Source organism: Pecten maximus, chromosome 3, assembly GCF_902652985.1.
Source record: "Pecten maximus chromosome 3, xPecMax1.1, whole genome shotgun sequence".
Classification (NCBI taxonomy): Eukaryota; Metazoa; Mollusca; class Bivalvia; order Pectinida; family Pectinidae; genus Pecten; species Pecten maximus.
In genome coordinates, this window is record NC_047017.1 from 12,830,177 (window position 1) to 12,843,235 (window position 13,059).

The 13,059-nt window shown below is 34.2% G+C and overlaps 1 protein-coding gene across 8 annotated transcripts in view; it reads left to right on the forward strand.

Annotated features, from left to right (window-relative positions):
• LOC117323245 (sodium channel protein para-like) overlaps positions 1–13,059 on the forward strand; it is a 156,841-nt gene that overhangs the window by 115,490 nt on the left and 28,292 nt on the right. For all 8 annotated transcript variants that reach the window (XM_033878325.1, XM_033878323.1, XM_033878328.1 and 5 more), the window contains 9 exons: positions 4,149–4,495; positions 7,271–7,389; positions 8,931–9,011; positions 9,563–9,691; positions 10,907–10,998; positions 11,227–11,427; positions 11,732–11,795; positions 12,357–12,501; positions 12,846–12,995. In XM_033878325.1, coding sequence (XP_033734216.1) covers positions 4,211–4,495; positions 7,271–7,389; positions 8,931–9,011; positions 9,563–9,691; positions 10,907–10,998; positions 11,227–11,427; positions 11,732–11,795; positions 12,357–12,501; positions 12,846–12,995 — 1,266 coding nt within the window. In that variant the 5' untranslated portion in view covers positions 4,149–4,210. The remainder of the gene's footprint in view (positions 1–4,148; positions 4,496–7,270; positions 7,390–8,930; positions 9,012–9,562; positions 9,692–10,906; positions 10,999–11,226; positions 11,428–11,731; positions 11,796–12,356; positions 12,502–12,845; positions 12,996–13,059) is intronic.

The window sequence follows — 13,059 nt, forward strand, 5'->3', positions numbered from 1 at the left end:
TTTATATATAGATGTTTTAGCCTGGATTACATTGTTTATATATAGATATTTTAGTCTGGATTACAATGTTTATATATAGATGTTTTAGTCTGGATTTCTTTGTTTATATATAGATGTTTTAGCCTGGATTACATTGTTTATATATAGGTGTTTTAGCCTGGATTACATTGTTTATATATAGATGTTTTAGCCTGGATTACATTGTTTATATATAGATGTTTTAGCCTGGATTACAATGTTTATATAAAGATGTAGCCTGGATTACATTGTTTATATATAGATATTTTAGTCTGGATTACAATGTTTATATATAGATGTTTTAGTCTGGATTACATTGTTTATATATAGATGTTTTAGCCTGGATTACATTGTTTATATATAGGTGTTTTAGCCTGAATTACATTGTTTATATATAGATGTTTTAGTCTGGATTACATTGTTTATATATAGATATTCTAACCTGGATTACATTGTTTATATATAGATGTTTTAGCCTGGATTACATTGTTTATATATAGATATTCTAACCTGGATTACATTGTTTATATATAGATATTCTAACCTGGATTTCTTTGTTTATATATAGATGTTTTAGCCTGGATTACATTGTTTATATATAGGTGTTTTAGCCTGGATTACATTGTTTATATATAGATGTTTTAGCCTGGATTACATTGTTTATATATAGATGTTTTAGCCTGGATTACAATGTTTATATATAGATGTAGCCTGGATTACATTGTTTATATATAGATATTTTAGTCTGGATTACAATGTTTATATATAGATGTTTTAGTCTGGATTACATTGTTTATATATAGATGTTTTAGCCTGGATTACATTGTTTATATATAGATATTTTAGTCTGGATTACAATGTTTATATATAGATGTTTTAGTCTGGATTTCTTTGTTTATATATAGGTGTTTTAGCCTGGATTACATTGTTTATATATAGATATTTTAGCCTGGATTACATTGTTTATATATAGATGTTTCAGCCTGGATTACATTGTTTATATATAGATGTTTTAGCCTGGATTACATTGTTTATATATAGATGTTTCAGCCTGGATTACAATGTTTATATATAGATGTTTTAGTCTGGATTACAATGTTTATATATAGGTGTTTTAGCCTGGATTACATTGTTTATATATAGATGTTTTAGCCTGGATTACATTGTTTATATATAGATGTTTTGGTCTGGATTACATTGTTTATATATAGATGTTTTAGCCTGGATTACAATGTTTATATATAGATGTTTTAGCCTGGATTTCTTTGTTTATATATAGATATTTTAGCCTGGATTACATTGTTTATATATAGATGTTTTAGCCTGGATTACATTGTTTATATATAGGTGTTTTAGCCTAGATTACATTGTTTATATATAGATGTTTTAGTCTGGATTACATTGTTTATATATAGGTGTTTTAGCCTGGATTACATTGTTTATATATAGATATTTTAGCCTGGATTACAATGTTTATATATAGATATTTTAGCCTGGATTACATTGTTTATATATAGGTGTTTTAGCCTAGATTACATTGTTTATATATAGATGTTTTTGTCTGGATTACATTGTTTATATATAGGTGTTTTAGCCTGGATTACATTGTTTATATATAGATATTTTAGCCTGGATTACATTGTTTATATATAGATGTTTTAGCCTGGATTACAATGTTTATATATAGATGTTTTAGCCTGGATTACAATGTTTATATATAGATATTTTAGCCTGGATTACATTGTTTATATATAGATGTTTTAGCCTGGATTACAATGTTTATATATAGATATTTTAGCCTGGATTACATTGTTTATATATAGATGTTTTAGCCTGGATTACATTGTTTATATATAGATATTCCCGTTTTAGCCTGGATTACATTGTTTATATATAGATATTCCCGTTTAGCCTGGATTACATTTGTACCAAACATGCTTACTGTATACATAACTTTTATATGGTTTTAAACTGGTACAAGCTTATATGTATACAGACCCTGGATTACTGTAATCAGATAATGTTTATTAATGGTACCTGGAAAATGTCATCTGTACCTACAGCAAATTAGTATGTAGCCTCGATACATTGTTTATGAATACAGAATGTTATTAGCCTGATACAACATGTCTTATAGTATAGCAAATGTTTACTGTATCAGGCAAGTGCTTACGTATAGCACATGTTTACTGTACAGAAACATGTTTTATACGACCACTGGCATTACATTGTATAATGACCAACATGTATTACTGTATATACATGTTTATATAAGCCATGTCTCTTGTAAAACCCATGGATTACTGTATACAAACATGTCATATTTAGCCTATTACATGTCTTATTGATCAGACCAACATTGTCATTACTGTACATCAGTAAAATGTCATTACTGTACTACAGCCCAACTCATTACTGTAGCCAGCCCAACGTCAGAATCACAGACCCATATCTAAATGTCATTACTTAACTACGACCCAACATGTCATTACTGTACCTACAGATACCCAACATGTCCTTACTGATACGTCAATGACCCACAAGAGTCATCAACTTTTAAAGAACCCACATGTCCACTGTCCTAAGATACGTTACCCAACATGTCATTACTGTACCTACAGACCCACATGTCTTACTGTACATACAGACCCACATGTCATTACTGTACTACAGACCCAACATTATTACGTACCTACAGACCCAACATGTCATTACTGTCATACAGACCAACATGTCATTATGTACATACAGACCCAACAGTCTTATTTAAAGTACTAACAGACCCAACACATGTCATTACTGTACCTAACCTGCACGACCCAACATGTCCATTACTGTACCTACAGACCCAACATGTCATTACTGTACATACAGACCCAACATGTCATTACTGTACCTACAGACCCAACATGTCATTACTGTACATACAGACCCAACATGCCATTACTGTACCTACATAACTCTTTATCACGGTAACATACAGACCCAACATGTCATTACTGTACCTACAGACCCAACATGTCATTACCGTACCTACAGACCCAACATGTCATTACCGTACATACAGACCCAACATGTCATTACTGTACCTGCAGACCCAACATGTCATTACTGTACATACAGACCCAACATGTCATTACTGTACCTACAGACCCAACATGTCATTACTGTACCTACAGACCCAACATGTCATTACTGTACATACAGACCCAACATGTCATTACTGTACATACAGACCCAACATGTCATTACTGTACCTACAGACCCAACATGTCATTACTGTACCTACAGACCCAACATGTCATTACTGTACCTACATAACTCTTAATCACGGTAACATACAGACCCAACATGGTTATTCCTAGCAGAAGCCTTACCCTGGTTAGATATTATAGCTTCATAGGATATTTACTAGATGCATTGCTTGTGAAATTGCGTGTGATATTAATTAAAGGAAAGAAAGAATAAGAAGCAACACACATCAGACGGTTGGCGGGAAATGCACAATTCTCTTCATTGCAAGTACCGTAATCATCAAGAACGTACACTTACAGAAAATAGTTCACTCCGCAGTGTGAGACTACACAGAAATCATTCAACTGTAGTAGCCAGTGTACACTCTATAGAGATGTGTGACAGTCGTGTGTGTTTGTCTCCCTGAGAGGAGTACGATGTATGTTTGTAGGGGATGGGGCTCCCTGTGGGGAGTACGATGCATATTTGTAGGGGATGGGGCTCCCTGTGGGGAGTACGATGTATGTTTGTAGGGGATGGGGCCCCCGAAGGGAGTACGATGTATGTTTGTAGGGGATGGGGCCCCCCGAGGGGAGTACGATGTATGTTTGTAGGGGATGGGGCCCCCGAGGGGAGTACGATATATGTCTGTAGGGGATGGGGACCCCCGAGGGGAGTACGATATATGTTTGTAGGGGATGGGTCTCCCCGAGGGGAATACGATCTTTCGTTTGTAGGGGATGGAACAATTATAATATCATAAAGTTTCATAATATAGGTTATTACAATGAAACCGTAAGAGACACAAAACTCCATGATAAACACATTATTATGATCGGTACTATGGAATCGTGGTATATCTGTTACCTATAATGTTTCCGTTTCTTTATTTTCAGGAGAATTGTCATTAAATGTATAACCGATCCAGCACCGTAGACAAAGCGTGCATAACGTCAAGATGGAGGAAGAGGAAAATGAAGTCAGCATATTTCAGCTTTTCACCAGGGAGTCTATGTTCGCAATTGAACAGCGAATCGCCGAGGAAAAAGCAAATAGGAAGGCTGAAAGAGAGGCGGCCGAGGAGGGGGAGGAAGAGGAGCCTCAACGAGAGGAGGACGAACTTAAACCGGACGAACAATTGGAAATCGGAAAGAAACTCCCCACCTACATGCAAAATGACTTCCCTCGTGAATTAATGGGCAAGCCCATTGAGGACTTTGATGACTACTATGCCAACAAATTGGTATGTACACATCTATACAACTAAACTATATCATTATTTATAACTTTACTGTATCTAAGAAATGATTATGTATAAACTTTACAATATTTCTAGAAATAATCATGGGTTTTTATTGATTGAATTGATTGCATTGAATTAATAAATATCGTCTGAAAGGGCACATTAACATTTAGCAAAAACTGACAAAATTGAAACAATTAACGGATTTTCATGTAAAGCTTCTTTATATAGTCAGTATTGCTAACCATTTTCACCAAATAATATATACGTATTTAATAGTGAAAAGAAGCATCGCTACTTCCTTTCCCCCGGACTAGTGATATAATCCATTAACATGGCTGAATTGATATTCAACGTCGGTCGTGAATTATAGGGAAACGTAGTGAAAATAGGACGTGAAGGATTGGATCGAAGTATTCAACGTCGGTCGTGAATTACAGGGAAACGTAGTGAAAATAGGACGTGAAGGATTGGATCAAAGTATTCAACGTCGGTCGTGAATTACAGGGAAACGTAGTGAAAATAGGACGTGAAGTATTGGATCAAAGTATTCAACGTCGGTCGTGAATTACAGGGAAACGTAGTAAAAATAGAACGTGAATGATTGGATCGAAGTATTCAACGTCGGTCGTGAATTACAGGGAAACGTAGTGAAAATAGGACGTGAATGATTGGATCAAAGTGTTCAATGTCGGTCGTGAATTGTAGGGTAACATTATGAACATAGGACGTGAAGGATTGGATCAATGTATTCAATATTTGTCTAATAATGATAATGTCGAATTATCCGATGTATGGTCTGAAACAAAGGGTCAAAATATTTAAGGTGCATTTGATTGTTTTGTCTAAATTGTATGGTCAAAATATTGAATTGAACTCTCATCTGGAGACAAAGCACGTCTATGTTCGGGATTTGATGTTCAAGCATTCAATGAAGACTGAATTGTAGATAGAAGCTATTTGTAGGATCAGGGCTGTAGGGATTTGAGTACATCATTATGAATGGAATTAATGCCGTGAAGTAATACTTATTTAGTGAGAATGTGTGAATCGTTTTGAGGTTAATCGAGCTGGTGTTATCAAGGTTACATGGCATTCCATGGTAAAGTATTAAATATACTGTACAACGTACAAAAACAGGCCTCTCTTAGGTTCTGTACCGCTTGGTGTAGTCAGTGCTGGACATTTATAACAAATGATAGCGTATAAAGCATAATTCAGTTTATAGTTATGTGTGTTAATATAATAACGTCACGTGATTTATCTGTCAGTGATAGACGGAGGATGTACAGTAATATATTCGGGAATAAATTCTGAAATGATACGTTACATTGTTAACAAGGTGATGTCGACTCTAGACATGCAATGTCCTCCAGGGAGATCTGAATATTATATTGTGATAAATATACATATGCGTTCAAACATCAACATCAGGACCAAAGCCGATGATGGTCTGGCCGTGATATATCCTACTTACTGTTTCACTATTTTTCTGTTTCCTAGATTGATAAAACAGCTTCTGTGATTTAGAAAAAAAAGTCCACCTCCAATTTTTCTCCTTGCACCTGTCAAAAATGTTTGTCCCTATGATGATAGCATCAAACTGGTATAAAAGTTTAATCATACACATAATCAAACATTAAATGAATAGAAATATAATAGACGAATTACCGTAGTAATTAATCAAATATAATCGATAGTAAGTGAATTCCTAATGAGAAAATAGTAATAAAGACATGTCAACCATTTTATGTTATCATGTTTGTATGCGATTGAAAAACTATTTCAACCTCAATGATAAACTCTGAGAAATATCAAATTGTTGAAACCTCAATTTTTATGTCCAACCCAGATTGTTGGTCAGTAAAACACGGTCAACAATGACCACACCAGTATGTCATGTTAAGCCATTAAGACATTCATAATGTCCATATCATTTATATTCATGCATAATTCTTTTCCCGAGAGGCATATAATTCGGGGCATGTTAAATGTATGAATGGATTATAAAATGTTGGGTGGTCATATTTTGTGTCACACATGGTCTCAGACAGGGAGCCTTTTGTACTCATATTAAGCCATGCTGATGGTCTATAGCTATCTCACCACCAGTCACTGGGTCAGCGACACCATACATTCCAAACAACAAATCTTGTTTTTAATGCTTTAAATAATTCACAATGAAACCATCCGATACCTGAGATTAACTTAATCACTATTCGTCGGTAGCGAATAATACATGATGTTAGATAAATATAACACAGATTCAGTTACAGGTAATTATAAGGTTTATTTACGTCACTAAGTCACACTTGCCGTAGAATAAGAAAACTATTTGAAGAACGAAACATCTAGATGCTCTCAGGCATATAATGGGATATTTGATAGCGTTGCATAATGGCAACGACCCTGAAGGACATCTGTAGTTATACTATATATTACACGTGTGTCACCTGAACACTACAATGACACATTTCTTCCCCAGTTTAGACAGGCTATTTATCCGTCTAACTACGGTTTTATATATGACGATAATGGCTGACCCGGAGAACTTTTCAGGATTGCCACCCGTACCCACGGGATTATTTTCTTTGATAATGTACTTTCCTTATATTCATTATGTTCGACATTTGTAACCACGCCCATTTAGCTAAGTAAACATTTGTAACCACGCCCCTTTAGCCTAGTAAACAGTAAACACTGACACACGGTTGTTTTCAGTGGTCATATAGTAGATGTTGTTTCCTCTATACACTTATCTGTTTTTGTTTTCAGAGTTTCGCCGTGGTGGCAAGGGATTGGACGATCTTCCGATTCAGCGCCACCAAGGCACTCTACATTCTTACTCCATTCAACCCTCTCCGGAAAATTTCCATATGCATCTTAACACACCCATATCCTTTCGTGTGAAGTCTGATCTTGGAATTAATGTATCGAGTAGAAGTTAACTACATAAGTAGATTCGGTACTCGTTTAACATCCTTCCTACATTTGTATTGATATCTTACATCAGACATATTGTCTTTAGGTTGATATTATGGATTATCTCCCTTTAGTATATATATATTTACCTGTCCCCCCCCCCCCCCCCCCCCCCCCCCCCCCCCCCCCCCCAATATATCATAATTGTTCAAGTGTATTGTTATGTAGATCATTTCTATCTTTGATAAGTTCTTACTATCGCACTGTATAAACTATCCTCTTTATGTAAAGAAACAAAATATATTTTGGGTAAGATATAAAATACAGTGCAAACACACAGGCTTTTTATCAGCAGACTAACTCTATTACATGTATATGTCACTCTATTACATGTATATGTCATCGTGACAATGGAATTCAAAATAAGTAAAATATTGAAGTTGATGGTATTTAACGTTTTACAGGTTTAATTTAAAGAACGCGTCTGGTGGTATTAATTATCCATCCACCTTATAATAGTCTTTGACGTATATTTTCAATTCATTTCATGCAGCTTATCTGGCCATTTTATGATTATTGTTTTAAAGTATATGACACTATACTTGTTACATTCGTAAAACGAATATTTTGGAGATTTAATTGCCAAAAATACCTTTCACTGGTAACACCTTCAATAATGGGTTTCTGCCCTAGGTCATGGTTCTAATGTATCATATTCTTTAGTTTCACACCATCCTATCAACATTGCATACTGAACATCAAACGAAAGTAGATCGGCGATAAACAGATGTCTGTACGTTTCTAAAGCCATTATATAATATTTGGTGTGAAAAGAGATAAAAATAGAGGATGGCCAGACTGATTCTAAAAGGGCATTCACTGTTTTCTACACTAATTTAATTGAATACTGTGAAGGGAGATTCATTTGTTTCATGAAATATTTAACGTATAAGAGAAACTGTTTCATTATTGATTTCCATCTCGGAGGATACTAAAGAAAATACCGCCTTGAAATACAAAGCAATTTTCATTAATACATTTAATTAATTACATGCATGTTACAAATGATGGGAGTCTTTAATTTTGCTCACATGAGAAATGTCAAAGTTATATGTTATCTACTTAAGAATAAGATTGAAGAACTACTGATATCGATACTGCGAGACTGCGGAAAAAGAAATCGCGTTTAGATTATCCACTTTAAACTGGTCTACCATGCTCTTAAATATTCCTTGTGGGTTAGGTAGCTGCTATCCAGGTGTTGATTTTGAGAGCATGGCATCACTCGGACTTTGTCGACGATGGGGCACACGACCCTTACTCTTACTGAACGTCTGGGATAACTTCCTGTTTTTTCTTTTCGTTTTCTAATCGTTAAGGTATAACTCGTTTTTCTGTATATGTTTGAGACTCGTGTGATCCATTCTTAGAATAACGACTTAATATTATTCTGTATTACTTTAATTTTATTGGATGATGAACTTATGATCTAGAATTCCTTAACGCTGTGTACTATTTTCAATCTCTGTGTTATCCTCACCATCATCGTTAACTGTGTATTCATGGCTATGAACGAAAGTTTTCCCACCATGGAGTAAGTATAAATGGTCAACTGTTTGTACCTTTTAAGTGTATTTCGTAGTTCAAGTAAATCCAAAAGTGTGTAGTCAGTCGTTAAACACTATTTTTGTGGTGTACTTTGACTTTGTATAGTATTTCGCTGTTACAATCTTATCTTCTATTGTCGTTTTCGCGACATATATTTTAAAGAAAAAAGTAAATAAATGGTTTTGTGAAAAGCATTCGAAACATTACGTCGTTACATAGCTGAATGGATCCAAGATAATCTAGACACTACAATGATAATTGGCTTGATGTATACTGATAATACAATGTTAATTGTTTGAATGATACCTTTATATTACAATGTTGATTACCTTTATGTAAACTGATAATACAATGTTAACTGTTTGAATGATACCTTTATATCAAATGACAATTACCTTGATGTAAACTGATAATACAATGTTAATTGTTGGATGATACCTTTATATTACAATAATCAGTAGCTTGGTGTTAACAGATTTTACCATGTTAGCTAGCTGATGACTTGATGTAGGATGATAATAATGTTGTTTTTCCCAGGAAAGTGTTTACTGTTATCTACACCGTGGAGGCGTGTGTGAAGATCTTGTCCCGTGGTTACATAATGAAGGATTTCACATATCTCAGAGATCCTTGGAACTGGCTAGATTTTTCAGTAATATCTTTGGCGTAAGTATTTATTATCATTAGAAGTATGTTATGTGTGCTCGCGATGGCGTTGTCTATGCTGGGTTGAAATTCTACAACACAAGTATTTTACCAAAATGATTCTTTTCTTTTAGTGAATTAGCCAAAATGATAATTTGTAGTAATAAGATCTTATAATATATAAGTCAATAATATGTATTGTCAAACAATTGTATAACTATATAAGAAGGGGTCACGGTGCCTTGGTCTCCTTTGTAGTATACGTCTTTAATCATCACTGGTTAAATTACTGGTTGACGTGATAGATTCCTAATATGGATATAGGTATACTACTGTGATGTATTAATGTCATATCAAGCTTGTGAGATTCCAAAACGTCCATCAGAATTAAAACTGGTCTTCTACATCCTTCATATTTCCTAATCTGACGTTTTTTATCCGTCAGCAGTACACACTTGATATTTGGATTGTAGAAATAAGTATATAACATTATTACATGAAGTTAGTTCAACTTTCTGAAGAGTTATTTGATGTTTAATATCAAATCACTCAACAGTAATATATTGTTAATGTTAATGTATATCTAAAACATAAATATAATAATAGACATATCTAATAAGAAAAACATTTATTTAACGTACCACATAATGTATCTAGTTTGTAGCCTAATGCGCTTCACATTTCATGATATAATTAAAAATGTCATTTCAAGCATTATACAATGTACAGAACATATTCTCTATACTCGATCATTTAGATTTTAATGTGTACCTAAAGTCTGCGAGCAAATCTAAAAAGCACACATGAACAAGTGCGTTTAAGCTCCTTTTTGAATTTGACCGGAGTTTTTGGTCTTTCTCGTAGCATATATTAAGGTATTCCAAAAAGTGGCCACTATCTTTCCAAAGCACTGGTCATGAAAAGTCAGGCCGATTTTGTATCTCTGATAATTTGACAACCGTTCTAGATTATTAAATATTTATTTTATCACAGTTTTCGTCGTATGATTATTTCAGGACGTCGTGCAAAATTTGAGGAAACGTGGATCCATATTTTGTCGCTCATTGATGTTTCATTCTTGTCGAATGATATTTATTTTATTCATAATTCAGATGGAAGAATTAATAGAACCACAACCATGATTATAAATATGTAAATACACTGATTATGTACATTTTTCATAATTTGTTTGTCTTCAATTTGGTAGTGAGTGGTAAGCTTGTTTTTTCTCTGCAGATACATCACTATGTTCGTCAAGTTAGGAAATCTCTCAGCACTAAGAACCTTCCGAGTATTACGAGCATTAAAAACCGTAGCTGTAATACCAGGTGAGATAAATCGAAGAGCAATTACCTTTACAACAGAAAAATCAAAAACAACAAAAACAAACATAAACAGCGACTTCAATACCATGTTGCTATCTAAGATTCACATTTTTATTTATATAGTCTTATTGGAGACCATGTTCTACATCTAGTTTTAACAGCCCTGTTAATATACGCCTTTTATTGCAAATATTGTTTAATTTGATCAAAATGAATCCAAATCCTTTGTAGGGTTGAAAACTATTGTGGGTGCCTTACTCGAAGCCGTTCGGCGGCTGCGTGACGTCATGATTCTGACCGTGTTCATGCTGTCCATCTTTGCCTTGATTGGGATGCAGATGTACATGGGCGCACTGCGCAGCAAGTGTGTTTTAAATACAGATAACGACAACATGACAGATGACGAATACTTCAATTATGTCTGGGACAGAGGTACGTCACCTCCACAAATCCTCCCGCTCTCTGCTCCCATGATCATGACAGCTTTCACTTGTAGTTTGGGATTTTTCTATTATTTTGATAAAGTGTACAACGAATTCCCCGATATATTTTTTAATGTATGAAAATGGTATAGGAAATATGCCATGATTAAAATGTTTGTGATATTTCAATTTTAGATAAATGGTTCCAAGTAATATCCTATTTGTATTATGTAGATATGATATTTCAATTTTAGATACTTGGTTTCCGATATAAATACGTGTATCTCTATTATGAACATCATATCCTGTTTTAGATAACTGGTACCCACACGATAAGTTTGTCGAGCCATTTCTTTGTGGAAACTCGACGGGAGCAGGGTAAGTTTACTGCAAATACCCACTCTTAAGTTAAATACACAGCAATGCCTTTTATCTATGTTTAATGGGTTTGTTAGTCGTGATGAACTGGTTATTGTTATTTGATACAAATGATACAATATCAACCATTTAAGAAATTTAACTGTGTTTTTAAGCTTTATATCAAATGTTGCCCGCATAAGTAATTGTATCAAACATATACATAATAGATAAATGCAGTCGTCAGTAAGTCAGGGAAAGTTAGAAAGGAAACCTGTTAGATGAGTATTTAGTTTTCAGTTCGTGATCAGAATATGTATTATTGTTGATGATGTGAAAAAACAATAAAATTAAAATAAAAAAGAGTTAGTTTTAGTATTTACTTTTCCACCTGTCTTTTTTCATAACCTTCCTCATCAGATTTCTTTTTGGACTTACTGTAACCTTCCACTTATTACTATGCAAAAAAAAGTAAATTTCAAATATAGATAATTCAATTAAGAGTCAAGCATATCCCGACATACATAGATAAGTATGTTTTATTCTGTAATTGATAATAAACGTTTGTGCTGCAATTTTTAGAGACTGTCCAGAGAACCATACCTGCATTCCAGAGTTACATTCCAATCCAAACTTCAACTACACAAGTTTTGATCATTTTGGAGTGGCTCTTCTCTGTGCCTTCCGTCTGATGACACAGGATTACTGGGAAAACCTTTACATGCTGGTAAGTCAATTAAGGACACAACCACGGTTCTTATTTTGACAACGTGATATTGATCAGATTTTTCCTATGTGCGTTGATATCGCTGACATTTTTGTGCAATTTTTAACGTCTATTTTGTTATAAATAAATAGTGAGACTGCATTAAAAGTTGTCGGATTAACGGAGTTTGCATATGCCTGCACTTTTTAAGTTAGGAATAGACAGATCATAGCATAACATTTTCTCGATTTTACAAAAGAGTTCCACATTGAGATCATGTTGGTTTTAACCCGGTTACAACGTATATATTACGTTATAACGATGGTTATTGATAAGGGAGATAACTCAAAAATTTCCTCTGATAGGTTCTGCGTGCAAATGGTCCTTGGAACTGTCTTTACTTCATGATCGTCATCCTGTTGGGTTCTTTCTATTTGGTCAATCTGATCCTCGCTATCGTCGCTATGTCATACGATGAACAACAGAAGCAGGATAAAGCAGACGAGGAGAACGAGGTAAGAAAACAGTATCGTACACTTTATATGAGATTATGTTGTATTTTAGTGAGGTAGCTGCCAT